We start from the raw sequence: 17128 nt of genomic DNA on the forward strand, positions 1-17128 counted from the left end.
CTTAAAGGGGCAGTCACTGATAGACCCTATCTCTTAAAGAGACAGGAAGGTCGGTTTGGCCGAAATTCTTGGAGAGCCAGGTGAGTATCCTGGCTGGCAGAGCTGTGCCCTCGGCGTTACGGTTCTTTTTTTCCCACTCCCTGTGGAGGCCCCGAAGCCTTGGAAGCTTAGCACTTGAGTGAGATGTCGTGAAATAGAGGAATATAGAGAATTCCTTCGCCAAGACTCGCCGTACCCCCCCGGGGGCGGGGCTCCCCGACTCTCCGGGAGCGGGAAACGCAGGGGGCGGGGCCTGTGGGGTTGAGGGCGGAGCCTCGGACCCAGGCGCCGACCTCCTTGGAGGGTTACGGGGTAGGAGGGGCTGGGATCTTGGACCAAACGGAGCTCCGGGGACGCCCCGAGGACCCAGTCTCCTGCGGGAGGAAACGTCCCTGTAGCTTCGAGGAAGGGGCCGGGGGGTGGGAGTCCAGATCGCCCCCTCCCCTGTCCCCAGACGTGTGTAAACAACCGCACGTGGACGGGGGGGGGTTCGGGGACGCGCCCGAACCTTTTCCCACCGTGGCTGCGCCCCGCGGGGCGGCGGGTGGAGCCCCGGGACGGCGGCGAGACTGGGTGACTCGACTGCATTCCTGGCCGGTGTGTCAGAGCCGCTTCTCGCAGCTTCTGCCGAGATTTCGGATCCTACTGCAGAATTGGGGTGCCCCTCCCTTTCCAGAGAGGAGGGAGGGGACCTGCCCTCTCCGCCGGGAATCTCCAGACAGTTCCCGTCCCCGTCGGCGGCAGCCGTCCCCGCGGGCTCCGGAGGACCCCGGCCGGAAGGTGCTGGGCGCCCGTCCCTGGTGCTGCTGGGACGGCTGTCCAGCCCAGATGTGGGGCTCTGGCTGGAATATTCTGTAGCGCTCCAACCTGGTTGGGGCTCAGAGAGCCGAGGAGAGACTGATGCAGTTCAGCACTTAGAAGGGGGCATTTCCCCAGCTTCCAATCTTTTCTTTTTTTGGGGGGGGGGTGTCGTGGGTCTTGAACTCGGGGCCTGGGCACTGCCCCCTGATCTCTTTTACTCAAAACTGGTGCTCTAGCGCTTGGTCGTTAGTTGAAGAGTCTCACGGACTTTTCTGCCCGGGCTGGATTTGAACCGTGATCCTCAGATCTCAGCCTCCTGAGTAGCTAGGATGACAGGCGGGAGCCACCGGCGCCCGGCTCAGCCTCCAGTTCTCTGCCCCGGTGCCCCCTCCTCCCAAGGCAATTTACTTTTGCGCAAAAGGGTCAATGCCATTACTGTACCCAGGGCTGGGCAGCCACACTGAGGCTTTCATCCCAATCCAAACTGTCCCTCCTCTCGTCCAGGAGTTAGGCTCACTGTCTAAGTGCAATTGATTACCAAGGTTAGAAAGGGTCAGCCTCCAATCTTACACCCCTTTGGTGGATGGAGCTTCACATCTTCCCTCATTAAAGGGGAAACTGAGCCTGGCGGAGAGGGGAAGGGCTCAGGTACCAGTATCCTGCAGCCCCACAAGGCGGCATCCGGCTCCTCCCGTGGGCCTCGCAGGCCGGGTCGCTCCCAGGTTCTGGGCCTCGTTCTTCCCGTCTGTGAAATGGACTTCGGGGGGAGGGTGTGTGTGTGTGTGTGTCTGAGTGAGAGATGTCGGTGCATGGGCGTGGCCCGCCCCCCTCTGGGACTACAAGTCCCAAGGTGCCCCGGGCCGCCCCGGGCCCCGCCCCCTGCGGGCCCGCCTCCCTCCAGCCCCGTCACGTCGTCTAACCTGTTCCCGGCGCCTGCCCCGCCCCGCTCGCGCCCCGCGCCCCGCAGCTGGAGCCCGAGCCGGAGCCGGAGGAAGCCCCCCCGGTGCCAGGATTTGCTCCGGACCCGTGAGTTCCACCCTCCGGGGGTCCAGCGACCCCTCCCCTCCCGAGCATCCTGACACCGCGACCCTAGGGAGGAAAGGGCGGGGACGCGGACACGGGGTCCCGGGGCAGAACTTGGGCAGAGGCAGCTTGGAAACTTGATTTTCTGAGTAGAGGGAAGAGCGGGGCGGGGGGGGGGGGAAGAGGAGGGGACTCGAATGCCGGAGTTCTTGGAATGAGGGACTGGGGACCCCCCCCGTACCCCGATCTCAGGGAGACGTTGGCGCTGGGATTGCAGAGGGCCTTGAGCTGGGGGGCTCTCGGGGGTCTGAGTTGCCTGGGGTGACTTTGGGGTGTCCGATCTCCGAATCTAGGGGGAAGAGATGGTGGCGGGGCTGGAGCGGGTGGTTGTGCCGCCGTCCTCCGCCTCCGCCTGGGGTGTCAGAGCCGAGGGTGGGGCGGGGACAGCAGAACTTGGGGCTTTGAGACGGAGCGGGGACACGTCCCGGGGGCCCCTCCGGAGGCTCTGCCACCAAGTTCCCCCGCTTTCCGGCTCCGGGAGGCGGGGGGGGGGAGGAAGGGGGGAGAAGGGGAGGTGAGGAACCCGGACAGCTTTCCTACCTCCCCGGTGCCACTGAGCGAACCCCAACATGTCATTAACTCGGGGCGTCAGACCTGCTTAACCAGGCGCAGGCGGGGGGGGGGGGGGAGGCGCCCCCGAGCGCCCCCTGGCGGAGGCCCGGGGGCCTCGTGTTGCCCCCACAGGGGTGGCAAATAATCTGGGGGTGTGCAGAGGTCATTCTAGAGAGCTTAAGGCAGAATTCTAGAAAGGCAAGGTTGGGACCCGGGAGGCTTGCGTGGTGGAGCACTTGTGCGTGGCACACAGAGGAGGGGGTAAACTGAGGCTGGCAGGGCCACGCAGCAGCAGCAGCAGCGTTTAAGGGCCAGGTTTCGGCCTCCTAACCATCCCCTGGCCCGAAGGGAGATGGGAGTCATCCACTCCCACCACATTTCCCGAACCTCCCCCGTCCAGGCTCCTGGGCCTGACCCCGAGGTGAGAAATGTCACCTCCACGCCCATCTGTCTGACCTGAATTGTTGTGGGAGATAAGGGAGGGGTAGAGGCTAATTCTGGAGGTGTGTGTCTGTCCTTCAGGCTGGAGGAGGACAGGGGCAGGCCGGCCTCTCTCCCCCGCATCCCTCCACCCCTATGCGTCATGTGTCGGGGATTAAAAAGGGAGCGGGGACCCGCGGAGATGAGACCGGGATGTTTGTGAATGTCTGGGTGTGAAGGGCATTCAGTGACGGGCTGAGATGAAATTAAAAATAATACCCGTGACCGCCAACACAGGCCATGCCAGGGATCAGGTCTGGCAGGTAGGCAGGACTCCAACCCGCATCCCCAAAGACATCTCAGACTCCGCCCCCCCCCCCAGACCGGCCTATGAGTTCTCCCTTCAATAGAGATTGCTGACCCAGGGAAGCGACTCCTTCCTACCAGCGGGGAAACTGAGGCTGGCAAACAGACATCACCCACATCTTGGGCTTTTGCCAGCTTCTGTCTAGAATCTTCCATGGAGCTCCCTGCCCTGGTCTCCCAAGTTTTTGTTGTTGTTTTGGAGATGATTGATCACTGGCCAGAACGCAGAGATGAATGTGGGAAGGGAAGCTTTGGAGATCCAAGGAGCTAGTGATTTGAGATTCCCAGCCTCAAAACTCATGCAGAGCTGAAAGGAGCCTTTATTTGGGTGGGGGTGGAGCAGAGGGCAAAATGACCTTGAGTGGCGTACCCTCACCTTTGTGTTGTCTTAATGACCCGTGGAGGAAGGTGCGTCATTAAGAATCCTGGACGTGTGAACTTCGTTTCATGCATGTAAATTAGGTCACTCAATCCACACACCTCTGGAGGCGAAGGTACTCATTCCCCCATTGTAGTTAGGTGGAAACCGGGGTAACGAGAAACACACATAACCAGTCCAAAGCAAGAGGTTCAGCCCCGGGGCGGGGAAGTCGCCAGCTCATCCCATAGCTGTCCACACAGGGGAAATAGAGTCCCAGAGAAGGTGGGGACCTCTCCCAGCCACAGAGTAACCCACAGAGCTGCGGGAATCCAACATGGGTGTTCTCGGCCTAGCCTTAGGCCTTGATCTGGTTCCTTAGGAGGAGGATGACTCCTCCAGGAAGCCCATGGGGATCCTTACCCCTCCCCCCCAGATTAGGTGAGGCAAAAGAGGGGACCCCAAGGGGGTGGACAGAAGTCAGAAGGGATCCCAGGGAAGAGGACTTGGGCTGAAGAAGCCTGGGAACCGACGCGGCCTACGCCACCCCCGATCCCCGCCCTCGCGCCCCGCCCAGGTAGGCCCGCACCTGCCCAGACCCGCCACACATTCCCTGGGCCTGAGCTCAGGGGCTGCAATCGCCCCGCCCCATCCCGCCCCGCGGGGACCCCGGCGCCCCCTGGTGGTCCCGTCGGGGTGTTATTTTTCAATTAAGATTTCAGAGTTTATGCCCAGGCTAGCCTCAGGACCTCAATCCACTTACCTATGTCTCCTACAGCCGGAATGACAGACATGGAGTGCCATACCTGCTGTTGATTGAAATTGGGGGGGGGGGTCCTCATTAACTGGCCTCAGCCTCCTGATCTTTACCTCCGCTGTAGCTGGGATTACAGGGGTGAGCCACCATGTCCAGTTTATTTTATTTTTTGGCGGTCATGGGGCTTGAACTCTAGGCCTGGGCGCTGTACCTCAACTCTTCAGCTCAAGGCCAGCACTCTACCGCTTGAGCCACAGGGCCACTTCCAGTTTTCTAGCGGTTTATTGGAGATAAGCGTCTCAGACTTTCCTGTGTAGGCTGGCTTTGAACTGTGATCCTCACATCTCAGCCTCCGGAGTAGCTAGGATTACAGACTTGAGCCACTGGCGTCTGGCTTACCACGACCAGTTTCCGGCTTACTACGCCCAGTTTAAAGCCCTGAGTTTTAATTTCTACTTTCTTTGGTGGATTTTTGAGACAGTCTCATTATGTATACCAGGACTGGCCTTGAACTCAATCTTCCTGCCTAGGGTTTCCAAGGGCTGGGATTACAGACATGCACCACCCCACCTGGCCCTTAGCCTCCACTTTCTGAGGCTTTACTTTTCAAAAAGAATTAAACCCGGGGCTGGGAAGGTGGCTCAGGGGTAGAGTGCTTGCCTTGCATGCATGAGGCCCTGGGTTCGATTCCTCAGCACCACATAAGCAAAAAGAAAAAAAAAAAGAAAAGAAAAAAAGAATTAAACCCTATGTATGTTCACAATAGTTCTATGAAGTGAGCTGCTGGACCATTCTCATTTTATAGGTTAGGAAACTGAGGTACACTGGTCAGATCTGCCAAGGGTACTGCCAAACATGACTCTCAAAAGTCTGGCTCAGGGGCTGGGAAGGTGGCTCAGTGGTAGAGCGCTTGCCTTGCATGCCAGAGGCCCTGGGTTCGATTCCTCAGCACCACAAAAGCAGAAAAAAGCCGGAAGTGGCATTGTGCCTCAAGTAGTAGAGCGCTAGCCTTGAGCTGAAGAGCTGAGGGACAGTGCCTAGGCCCAGAGTTCAGGCCCACGACCGGACCCAAAAAAAACAAAACAAAAGTCTGGCTCATTCATTGAGCTACTTGCTCCCTTCTCTTAGCTTCCAGGGTGGTGGGAACTTGGGTTGGATACAAAGTGAAGAAAGGGCAGGAAAACAGACTAATACACCAACTAAATTAGAAAATTCTAGAATGTTCCAAAGATAGAATCTTGGACCCACTACCTGTAGACTCTCAAGCTGAGGAGTCCCAGAGTCTCACGCCCTTACAATTTCAGGATGGGGGCTCATTGCAATACAAGTTGAAGAGCCTCCCTCCCCCAGTAGCTAGTTTGCGTCCTTCTAATGTGGGGAAACTGAGGCCTCAGGAGTGGAGAGGACTCATCACCCAAGGTCACACACTCCCAATACACCCAAATGAGCCATCAGCCCCAACAGGTTCTGATCTTGTGGCCTCTAGACAAGAGGCCAGTATCAACACGTTCCACCCAGCCTGCTGCCCACGCTCGTACTGCCAAATCCGAGGTCGGTGTAGTCAGGAGGGTGACAGCACGAGCGGGCGTGGCGGCTGCCATGGGGACGTGGTTGGTGCTGGCTTGACTGGTTCCCCAGGAGAGGGAAGGCTCCCTCCTTCCTGCTAGGCTGGTGACCACAGCTGCTGATCCGGCCCCAGCCGCCATATTCCTCCTTCAAACCATGTGTCCCTGTGAGCCAAGCCTCCAGCCTGGTAGAGACAATGAAGAAGAAAACAAGTTAGGTCCCATCTAGGTGTGAAACTCAAGAGACTCAACTCTGGGGTTGGCAAGCCACGCCCCTTCCGGCTGGCTGAGCGAGCCACGCCCCTTTTTGCTTTTACTTTCCAAATTCTCCCTACTTGATCCGAAGAGGCCTTGGCTCTGATCCTCCTTCCTTTTCTTCTTCTTCTTCTTCTTCTTCTCCTTCTTCTTCTTCTTCTTCTTCTTCTTCTTCTTCTTCTTCTTCTTCTTCTTCTTCTTCTTCTTCTTCTTCTTCTTCTTCTTCTCCTTCTTCTTCTTCTTCTTCTTCTTCTTCTTCTTCTTCTTCTTCTTCTTCTTCTTCTTCCTCTTCTTCCTCTTCTTCTTCCTCTTCTTCTTCCTCTTCTTCGTCTTCTTCTTCCTCTTCTTCTTCCTCTTTCTCTTCTTCTTCTGTCGCCGAGGGGCTTGAACTCAGGGCCTGGGCACTGTCCCTCAGCTCTTCAGCTCAAGGCTAGCGCTCTACCACTTGAGCCACAGCGCTACTTCCGGCTTTTTCTGCTTATGTGGTGCTGAGGAATTGAACCCAGGGCCTCATGCTTACAAGGCAAGCACTCTACTACTGAGTCCCTTCCCAGCCCCTTCCTTTGCTTCTTGAGTAGCTGGGCCCGCAGGCATGTGCCACCATGCCAGGCACGAGTGAGATCTTGGCACAGACGTTGCTGAGCTTTAACTTTCATGCCTGTTAGAGAGGTTTTGACCATGACTGACTACAAAGCACTTAATATGGTCCTAGAAGGTAATGTCCCAGCATGCCATAGTGGTTCTTGTTTTTGTTTTTAAAATTGCATTATACTCCAAGTGAAATGCACAACTATTAGGTTGTTTTTTTTTTTTTGGTCGGTCGTGGGGCTTGAACTCTGGGCCTGGGTGCTGTCCCTCAGCTCTTCAGCTCAAGGCTGGTGCTCTACCACTTGAGCCACAGCGCCACTTCCAACTATTATGTTTTAAAATGCCCTCCAGCCTTTGACAGTATCCCTTGACCCCTAGGAGGCATTCAGTGAAAGCTGAGATCTGAGGAAGGGGGTGAAGCTCTGTGGAGCCTTCTCAAAAGGGTTTGGGTCTTGTAGGTTATGTATGGACAAAAGTTTGAAGGACTTGCAATTTCCTTGAAGCAAAGCATTTCTAGGGGCAGGTAGGGGCAGTCTTGCTCCTCTCCCCCCTGCCGCGCATTTCCCACGGGTGGGGTCCAGAATCTGAGATGATCCCCCCCACACACACCTCTCAGGCGCCCCTGCTCCGGCCTGGCACCATGGACAGCGAGGCGTTCCAGAGCGCGCGGGACCTTCTGGACCTGAACTTCCAGTGTGAGCTGGGGCAGGGGGCGGGGCCTGAGGGGCAGGGCCCTCCGGGAGGCGTGGTCCTGACCCTCACTCCTGCCCGCCCGACCAGCGCTGGCCATGAAACACATGGATCTAAAGCAGATGGAGCTGGACACGGCGGCGGCCAAGGTGGACGAACTGACCAAGCAGCTGGAGTCCCTGTGGTCAGACTCACCTGCACCTCCTGGCCCCCAGGCCGGAGTCTCCCCTAGGGTGAGCCTGATCCCCGTCCTGACCCCAGGGCCTGCTTCTCATGACTCAGGCCATCTTAGGCAGATCTGTGTCCTGTTCTTGAGGGCAGATTTGTGGGCTGCTCAAAGAGGGAATCGGTGGAGGAGGACATTTAAGAAGAAAAGTCTCCCTTACTTCTTTTTGTTTCTTTTGATAGTACTGGGTTTGAACTTAGGACCTTAAAGTGCTCTACCACTTGAGACATAACCCCCAGAGCTTTATTGTTTTATTTTTCTGAGCTTTTGCTCTGGGGAAACCTCAGAATGTCATCCTTTTTCCTGTCCCCCCCTTCCAGAATAGCTGGAATTACAGCAATGAGTTTTGTCATTGTTGTTTTGTGCCAGCGCTGGGGCTGGAATTCAGGGCCTTGCCCTCTTGCTTGGTTTTTTTCCACTCAAGGCTAGTGCTCAACGACTTGAGTCTCACCTCTACTTCCAGCTTTTCGCTGCTAATTGGAGATAAGAGTCTCACAGACTTTTTCAACATAGGCTGGCTTCAAACAGCAGTCCTCAGATTCCATCCTCCTGAGTAGCTAGGATTACAGGCCATGAGCGATGGGCTTTTTTGTTTTGTTTTGAGATAGGGTCTCCATAACATCTTTTTTGTTTGTTTTTAATCCTGCTAGCTTCCAGCTGTGGCCCTCCTATCTCTACCTCCCCAGGGGCCTTTTCCCAAGTCACCCAAAGGAGACCATGGTGACAGGCTAGCATCAACATCCTTTCACTGGGCTCACTGCCTCCCATCTTACCCTGAACCAACACCTCTGGATTGACCTTCAATAACTGCTTATGATTTCCTTCACTAATGTCCCCTTTGACCCCAACCCCCCTGCCTCCCCGCAGATGCCCCGATACAGCTCCAGCCCGGTCTCCGAGCCTTTCGGCAGCCGAGGGTCCCCCCGGAAGACAGCCACCGACAATGCAGATGCCCCGTTCGGGCGCTCCGAGAGTGCCCCGTCCCTACATCCCTACAGCCCGCTGTCCCCCAAAACCCGGCCGTCATCGCCACGCACCCCGCTGTACCTGCAGCCGGACGCCTACGGCAGCCTGGACCGCGCGCCCTCGCCGCGGTCCCGCGCCTTCGAGGGAGCGGGCAGCCCGCTTGGCCGTGCGCCCTCCCCGCGGCCTGGGTCAGGCCCCCTCCGCCAGCAAGGTCCCCCCACTCCCTTCGACTTCCTGGGCCGCGCGGGCTCTCCGCGCGGCAGCCCTCTGGCCGAGGGTCCCCAGGCTTTCTTTCCGGAGCGGGGGCCTTCCCCACGCCCCCCGGCCTCCGCCTACGACGTGCCGGCCTTCGGGAGCGCCCTGCTGGGCGCGGGCGGCAGCGCCTTCGCCCCGCCCCTGCGCGCGCAAGGTGAGCTGCACCCTGCACTTGGGCGGCGGGGTACGGGGGCGATCTGGGGGGGCCGGGGCCAGTATCTTCACGCGCAAAATGCCCCCAGATGACCTGACCTTGCGCCGGCGCACCCCAAAAGCCTGGAATGAGTCCGATCTGGACGTGGCTTACGAGAAGAAATCTTCGCAAACAGCCAGCTATGAACGTGAGTGATAAGAGAGTGGGGGACCTGGAGGGGAGACCCCCGCACCCCTCACTCCACCCCGTCCTAATGCTTCCTCCCACCCCCTACCCCGCAGGCCTGGACGTCTTCTCGCGGCCCTCCTCACCTGGCCTGCAGCTGTTGCCCTGGAGAGAGAGCAGCCTGGACGGGTTGGGGGCGGCTGGCAAGGTCAGGGGCGGGGCTTGAGCGTGGGCGGGGCCGTGCCAGAGAGGTGGGCGTGGTTCTGCCAGCGGATTGGGCCAGACACTGGGGGCGTGGTTACGCCAGTGAAGAGGGCGTGGTTTGGCGGGGCGGGGCTCTTAGAAGTCCTTCTCCGCGCGCTTTCTCTTGGATTTCTGCCCCTCCTGGACCCTCTGTCTTCATCCTCGCGTTTCCCTCACCTCTTCCCCCGCTTCTCACCTTTGCCTCTCCCTCTGTCCCACCTGAGCCTCTTCTACCTTCCCTCCTTTTTTTCTCTTCCCTAGGACAACCTTACTAGCGCCACCCTGCCCCGCAATTACAAAGTCTCCCCTCTGGCCAGCGACCGGCGCTCCGATGTAGGCAGCTACCGCCGCTCCCTGGGCTCTGCAGGGCCCTCGGGGACCCTGCCCCGCAGCTGGCAGCCCGTCAGCCGCATCCCCATGCCCCCCTCCACCCCCCAGCCTCGCAACGCCCCGCGCCAGCGCCCCATCCCCCTCAGCATGATATTCAAGCTACAAAATGCCTTCTGGGAGCACGGGGCCAGTAGGAATGTGTTCCCTGGATCCCCTGTCTTCCCCCGAGCACCTCCTCCGAAGCTGCCTACCCAGCCCCAGCCGCCCCCACAGCCCCAAGTCCATCCCCAACCGCAGCCCCAGGTGCCACCCCAGCCTCAGCCCCCCGCCCAGCCCCCAACTACAACCCCCCAGCTTCCCCAACAGACCTGGCCCCCAGGGAATGAAGGTAAGTTGGCAAAGGGGGCACCAGAGGGCTGGATGGAGGGTGGCAGGGCAGAGTGGCTGGGGTAGCCATCACAGCCAGCCTCCTGCAGAGAGTGAGGCCAGATGAGGTGCGACAGGAGTAGGCAATAGTTAAACAGGGATTCTGCAGCTAGACTGACTGGTTCCATCCTGTGTGACCTCAGGCAGGTCACTTAGCCTCTCTGAGCCTCCATATTCTTGAGTGTAAAAGGTAAATGGTGATAGAAAGTATCATATTGGAGTATGATACTAAAACTATATCAAGCCCTGAAAGTAGAGCCTAATGCCTAGGAAGCTCTCAATGGTTATATCTTTTTTTTATTTATTTTTTATTTTTTTTGTCGGTCGTGGGGCTTGAACTCTGGGCCTGGGCGCTGTCCCTCAGCTCTCCAGCTCAAGGCGAGCGCTCTACCACTTGAGCTACAGCGCCACTTCCGGTTTTCTGGTGGTTTATTGGAGATAGGAGTCTCACGGTCTTTCCTGCCCGGGCTGGCTTTGAACCGCGATCCTCAGATCTCAGCCTCCTGAGTAGCTAGGATTACAGGCGTGAGCCACCAGCGCCCGGCTCAATGGTTATATTAATTAGAATAGTTAATAAATTGTAGTGTGAAACCATTGGAGGCTTGAGTCTCTAACCATGGGCTTGCTGTGTGACTCAGGATAAATTACCTAACCTAGCTGAGCCTCTGCACCCATTTGTATGGGACAGTCATGATCATTGCCTTGAAGGATTATGAGAACCTGGGCCAAGAATGATGAGGAGGAGGAGGAGGAAGATGATGATTACTTGCTCCTGTTTTAGAAACACTGCTGGGGGGAGGAGGGGAGATAAACCAGGCATGGTGATACATGCCTATAATCCTGGCATCAGGAAGTGGAAACAGAAAGATCACAAATTCAAGGCCATCTTGGGCTATATAATAAGATGCCTATCTCAAAAATGAATAAGGAAAGAAGAAAAAAAAAAACAGCATGTAAAGCACCAAGTACATCCTAAGTGCTCAGTACATGGTTGTTATCCTAACTGTATATTATTCACAGCCAAGGGAAAGTGAAGTCTAGAGAGGGCAAGGAACGCCCCTGAGGTCGCACAGCAGCAATACTGGTTGTAGGCCCTGAAAGTTTTGCAGAGTCCTGGGGGACTTCTCTGGAGGGTTCATTTTCTGATGGTGCTCTTGCTCCTGCTAGGCCTCCTCAAGCCCCCCACGGAGCTCGAGCCTGAGCCGGAGCTTGAGGGTCTGCTGCCACCCGTGCTGGAGGCTGGAGATGGAGAGGAAGGCACTGTGACTCGGCCCCTCAGCCCCACAAGGCTGCAGCCAGCACTGCCACCCGAGGCACAGTCGGTGCCTGAGCTGGAGGAGGTGGCGCGTGTCCTGGCTGAGATTCCTCGGCCGCTCAAGCGCAGGGGCTCCATGGAGCAGAGCCCCGCTGTGGCCCTGCCCCCCACCCACAAGAAGCAGTATCAGCAGATCATCAACCGTCTCTTCCACCGGCACAGTGGGCCAGGGCCTGGGGGCCCAGAGCCAGAGCTGACCCCCATCACAGAGGGATCTGAAGGCAGGGCAGGGCCCCCTGCTCCTGCTCCACCAGCTCCCATCCCACCCCCAGCCCCACCCCAGAGCAGCCCACCAGAGCAGCCACCAAGCATGGTACGTAATAGGAATAAAGACGTGTTCTAACATCTAGCTATAGCAAAGAAACCTCCAGTGTACAACTAATTACACTCCCTGAACTGTTTTTCTTTGAGTAACAGCCAGAGGTGCTGGAAGACAGCCTAAGGACAGCCCAAAGCAGCCCTTGTGGTCTAATATGCCCCCTCCCCAGGCAGGAAAATATGCTGGGCACTGGTGGCTCATGCCTGTAATCCTAGCTACTCAGAAGGCTGAGATCTGAGGATTGTGGTTGGAAGCCAGCCCAGGCAGGAAAGTCCATGAGACCCTGTGATTCAAGTGGTAGAGTGCTAGCCTTGAGTGGAAAGAGCTCAGGGACAAACGCCATAGGGTCTGAGTTCCAACCCCAGTACTAGCGCAGAGAGTGATGCGATTCCTTCTTTTTGGGGGGTGGGGGGTGGGGGGTAATTCTGGGACTTCTATTTGCTAGGCAAGTGCTCTACCACCTGGGCCACATGCCTGGCCTGCCGATTCCCTTTCAAGCATGAGCTTGCAGTACTGGTAGACCCTCGTAGTGGCTGGAGTCAGTCTCCCAACTTGCCTCCCCCCCCACCCCGCAGGAGATGCGCTCCGTGCTGCGGAAGGTGGGGTCCCCACGCAAGGCCCGGCGCGCTCGCCTCAACCCACTGGTGCTGCTGCTGGACGCAGCGCTGACCGGGGAGCTGGACGTGGTGCAGCAGGCAGTGAAGGAGGTGAGGGGGCCTTTGGAGGGGAGGGGAAGTGACAGGCGCAGGGCTGAGGCTTTGGCCGGGAGGGGAGATGACAGGTGGAGGACTGAGGCTCGATCTTTCCGGTCCTCCCAGATGAACGATCCCAGCCAGCCCAACGAGGAGGGCATCACTGCCCTGCACAATGCCATCTGCGGCGCCAACTACCCCATCGTGGACTTCCTCATCGCCGCAGGTGCCAACGTCAACTCCCCGGACAGCCACGGCTGGTGAGTGCGCATGCGCCCGGGGTGGGCGGGGCCGGTGTAGGTGGGTGGGGTGGGGCCGGGTGGGCGGGACCAGGTGCAGGTGGGCGGGGCTGGGGAAGGTGGGCGAGGCCGAGGTCTCAGGAGTTCCTCCTTCTCCCCCCTCTCCCCCCTGCTGCCCAGGACCCCCTTGCACTGTGCGGCCTCCTGCAACGACACGGCCATCTGCACCGCGCTGGTGCAGCACGGCGCCGCCATCTTCGCCACCACGCTCAGCGACGGTGCCACCGCCATCGAGAAGTGCGACCCCTACCGCGAGGGCTATGCCGACTGCGCCACCTACCTGGCAGGTGCGCGGCTGGGCTGGGGCGCCCACCTGGCGGGCGGAAGCGGGTGGGGGCGGGACTGGACACCTGTAGATGGACACGGTGTGAGGGAGATGGTGCCGCTGGGCCCTTCCTTTCTCACCTGCCGGGTGGGAAGTCGTAGATTCCAAATGGACCATCAACCTGGTAGTACCGGGCTGGGCAGGTGGGAATGTCAGTATTGCACACAACTGGCAAGTGAGCAGGCTACGCTGCTGGGGAAGGGGCTTGTAAAAAGACCCGAGTCGCACCTCATCTCTCCAGAGGCCAGCTGCATCAATGGGGTCTCAGATGGGAGAGACAACATAGATTACACCTAGAGAATTGTGCATAGAGCCTCTTCTGCATGCGCACTGTAGATGATGATGATGATGATGATGATGATGATGATGATGATGATGATTGGTCATGGGGCTTGAATTTAGGGCCTGGGTGCTGTCCCTTAGCTCTTCTGCTCAAGGCTAGCCCTTAACCACTTTGAACCACAGCTCTACTTCTGGTTTTCTCTTGGTTAATTGGAGATCTAAATCTCATAGGATGGGCTGGGAAGGTGGCTCAGTGGTAGAGCGCTTGCCTTGCATGCATGAGGCCTTGGGTTCGATTCCTCAGCACCACATAAGCAAAAAAGAAAAAAGCCGGAAGTGGCTCAAGTGGTAGAGCGCTAGCCGTGAGCTGAAGAGCTGAGGGACAGCGCCCAGGCCCAGAGTCCAAGTCCCACGACCGACAAAACAAAAATCTCAGGATTTTCCTTCCCGGGCTATCTTTGAACTGCGATCCTCAGATCTCAGCCTCCTGAGTAGCTAGGATGATGGGTTTGAGCCATAATCTGTAGACATTTAACGGGGTAAAAGTGGGGGAGCATTGACAAAAGCAAGGGCTCCTCCCCTTACTGGGCTGACATGGTCCCTGGTCCCATCCCCTGAGTGGACTTGGCCCAGTTTCTGTTCCCGGACCTCCAGGCAGGCTCTCACATCCCCGCCATGTATTTTCAGACGTGGAGCAGAACATGGGGTTGATGCACAACGGGGCTGTGTACGCCCTCTGGGACTACAGCGCCGAGTTCGGGGACGAGCTGTCCTTCCGAGAGGGCGAGTCAGTCACCGTGCTGCGGCGGGACGGGCCCGAGGAGACCGACTGGTGGTGGGCAGCGCTGCACGGCCAGGAGGGCTACGTGCCCAGGAACTACTTCGGGGTGAGCTTGGGAGGAGATCTTGGCGGGGAGGAGGCTCCTGACAGCAGCTGGCTGCAGATGCCATCCAGAAACGAGGGAGGGCGGGCTGGGCATGCAGTTAGTAAAGACTTCGCCTGGCGTGTCCGACATCCTGGATTCCGCCTCAGTACTGCAAAAGAAAAAAAAAAAGAGAGGCGGGGAGGGCAGCTCATTATTGAGTGAAAGGGGTCATTGGTCGTGAGGTGGAAAGGGAACGCCCACTTCAGTGAGGGGCGGGAAATGATATTGCCTTCCTGGCTGTTGATTGGTTGATGGTCAGTCTTTCTCTAGACCGGTACTGCCTTCTTGGCCATTGACTGGTTCGTGCTAATTAGATGTGCCATTGGTCGGGGGCGTGGCCCGGGGGCGGGATTACCTGTCTGTGCGGGTGATTGAGAGGCCAGTGAGGGTCTGGGAGCTCCTGGTGTCTGAAGATCGGCTTCCCCCAGCTCTTCCCCAGGGTGAAGCCCCAGAGGAATAAAGTCTAACGGGACAGAAGGACGTTTCCCGTGGAGACAAGCTAGCCGGACTGCCTTTGCTCCTGACCTCTCGCCCCTGCAATTACTGCCGCGTGCACCTGTACCCCTAGCCCCGCAGGGGTTCGGTCCTGACCTCCAGTTCTACCAGAAGCACCGGGAGAAGGAGAACCCCAGCCCTAACTTTAGGAACCTGCCTCATCCCGAGGAGGTGCAGGGGGCGGGGCTGCGAACCCCGCCCACATTTGCCAAATCAGATCCTGTCCATAAGTGCCTCTTACAGCTACTGCGTGTGGCCTCCCACCTCCCCGCTGAGCGTGGGAATGGGACCAGCCACCTGATTTCCCTGGGAGTCCCCACGACCATCCCATCTCCACCAGCATGGTCTCTGTGAGGACTGGGGTGAGGCCAACTATCCCCACCCCACATCTCCCCAGTTAAGTGCCATTATGAAATGCTGGCTTTTGAACAACGTGAGGATTTTTTTTTCTTTATATAAATAAAGGTAGTTTGCACAGAAACTGACTTCTCGTTTTGATTCTGTTCTAACTGTACAAATGTTCAGCATTAGCAAACCATTCCTTTTTTTCATTCTTGATTTTTGGAAGTCATGGGGATGGGATCCACTGAGATACAGCCTCAGACCTTAGCAAACCAGTCTTTATTATTATTGCTATTATTATTTATTTTTTGCAGGTACTGGGGCTTGAAGTCAGGACCTGAGTACAGTCCTTTCATTTTTTGGCTCAAGGCTGGAGCTCTATCACTTGAGCCACAGCTCCATTTCCTGCTTTTTGATGGTTAATTGGAGATAAAAGTATCACAGACTTTACTGCCATTAATTGGTTTGAACCAAGCTCCTCAGATCTTCCAAAGTAGCTGGAATTACACACATGTACACCACACCTGGTTCTCCAAAGGTGAAGAACATCATGGAAAATTTTAGGCAGGGTAGGTGGAGCCACAGAGGTAGGATAGGAGGCTTGTTCATTTCCTGTGCAGCTGTAATAAATGGCCTCAAGCTCCCTGGCTTAGAACAACATGTTTATTTCCCACAGTTGTGAAGGTAAGAGGTTTACAGTTTCAGCACAGGCTGAAACCAAAACCTTGGCAGGCCTGGCAGGGCGGTGCTTCCTAGGAAGTTTCCTTGCCTTTCCAGCTTCTGGAACCAAATTCTTTACATTCCTTGTCCCAGTGGCTCTTACTCCCATCCCTCCCTCTTCCTCTGCAGTATCAGGAATAGAACCCAATTCCTGTAGCATGCAAAGTAAATACCATGACAGCCAAGTCCCCAGCCCCCCCCTTTTTTTTTTGGCTTTTGATACTTTACCAGAGCTGACTTTGAACCTGGATCTTCCTGCGCTGGTATTCCAGGCATGCACTACCATGCCATTAAGATGGAAATCAGAACTGGGCACCTGTGGCTCATGCCTGTAATCCTAGGTACTCAGGAGGCTGAGATCTGAGGATCCCAGTTCAAAGCCAGCCCAGGCAGAAAAGTCCATGAGAGTCCTTTCAATCACCAACCAGAAAACTGGATGTGGCACTATGGTTCAAGTGGTAGAATGCTCACCTTGAGCTGAAGAGCTGAGGGACAGCACCCAGGCCCAGAGTTGAAGCCCCACAACTGACCAAAAAAAAAAAAAAAAAAAAGGAAATCAGGTCCTTGTGTGTGTTGAAACATGCCCTACTTCTAAGCTGTACCTCTAGCTCTCAAACACATGATTTATAAACCATGATGAAGCCTAAACAATACAATAATAATACTCTTCACTATCCTGGCCTTACTGGAGCCTGTTAATGTAGATTCCCACCACTTGTGAGGTTTTTTTCCTTCTGTTTTTGTACCTGTACTGTGGCTTGCGCTCAGGGCCTGTACACTCTCCCTTAGCTTTTTTTCATTGGAGGCTGGTGCTCTATATACCATTTGAGCCACAGCTTCACTTCCAAAGCTTTTTGGTGCTTAGTTTGAGGTAACAGCTTAAGGACTTTCTTGCCCCAGGCTGGCTTTTACTTTTCTGTCCATCATGGGGCTTGAACTCAGGGCCTATGCTTTGTTCCTGAGTTTTTACACTCAAGACTGTAGCTCTACCACTTTGAACCACAGCACCACTCCCAGGCTCGTTTTGAACTATGATTCTCAGATCTTGGCCTCCTAAGTATTTAGGATTACACGTGTGAGCCACTGGCACCTGGCTTGTATGTTAATTGTATGGTTGTTTGTATTGTTTGATGACAGTGATTGGGGTTGGATTCTAGTACCATGTTCAGCAGCA

The 17128-nt window shown here is 56.5% G+C and overlaps 1 protein-coding gene across 3 annotated transcripts; it reads left to right on the top strand.

The window, feature by feature from the left end:
• The first annotated feature begins 56 nt into the window (after nucleotides 1–56).
• Nucleotides 57–15362, top strand: LOC138812913 (relA-associated inhibitor). 3 transcript variants are annotated; one of them, XM_070001174.1, is made up of 13 exons: nucleotides 57–80; nucleotides 7401–7479; nucleotides 7565–7707; nucleotides 8568–9075; nucleotides 9164–9262; nucleotides 9357–9448; nucleotides 9745–10201; nucleotides 11407–11867; nucleotides 12449–12580; nucleotides 12692–12825; nucleotides 12985–13151; nucleotides 14159–14358; nucleotides 14826–15362. In XM_070001174.1, exons 2-13 carry the CDS (start codon nucleotides 7425–7427, stop codon nucleotides 14862–14864), a joined length of 2487 nt encoding a protein of 828 aa, XP_069857275.1. In that variant the 5' UTR covers nucleotides 57–80; nucleotides 7401–7424; the 3' UTR covers nucleotides 14865–15362. The 3 variants fall into 3 exon arrangements, with proteins under 3 accessions (XP_069857275.1, XP_069857274.1, XP_069857276.1); XM_070001173.1 differs by lacking the exon at nucleotides 57–80 and adding an exon at nucleotides 1768–1866; XM_070001175.1 differs by lacking the exon at nucleotides 57–80 and having other exon boundaries at nucleotides 7412–7477.
• The last annotated feature ends 1766 nt before the right edge of the window (nucleotides 15363–17128 follow it).

This window comes from Dipodomys merriami, unplaced genomic scaffold (genome assembly GCF_024711535.1).
Source record: "Dipodomys merriami isolate MVZ:Mamm:240054 unplaced genomic scaffold, mDipMer1.0.p SCAF_57, whole genome shotgun sequence".
Classification (NCBI taxonomy): domain Eukaryota; kingdom Metazoa; phylum Chordata; class Mammalia; order Rodentia; family Heteromyidae; genus Dipodomys; species Dipodomys merriami.

Coding starts and splice junctions, on each gene's coding strand:
- LOC138812913 (XM_070001174.1), top strand. CDS start 7,425: ATGGACAGCGAGGCGTTCCAGAGCGCGCGGGACCTTCTGGACCTGAAC. Junction 7,708..8,567: donor AGGCCGGAGTCTCCCCTAGG/GTGAGCCTGATC, acceptor GCCTCCCCGCAG/ATGCCCCGATACAGCTCCAG. Junction 9,449..9,744: donor GGTTGGGGGCGGCTGGCAAG/GTCAGGGGCGGG, acceptor TCTCTTCCCTAG/GACAACCTTACTAGCGCCAC.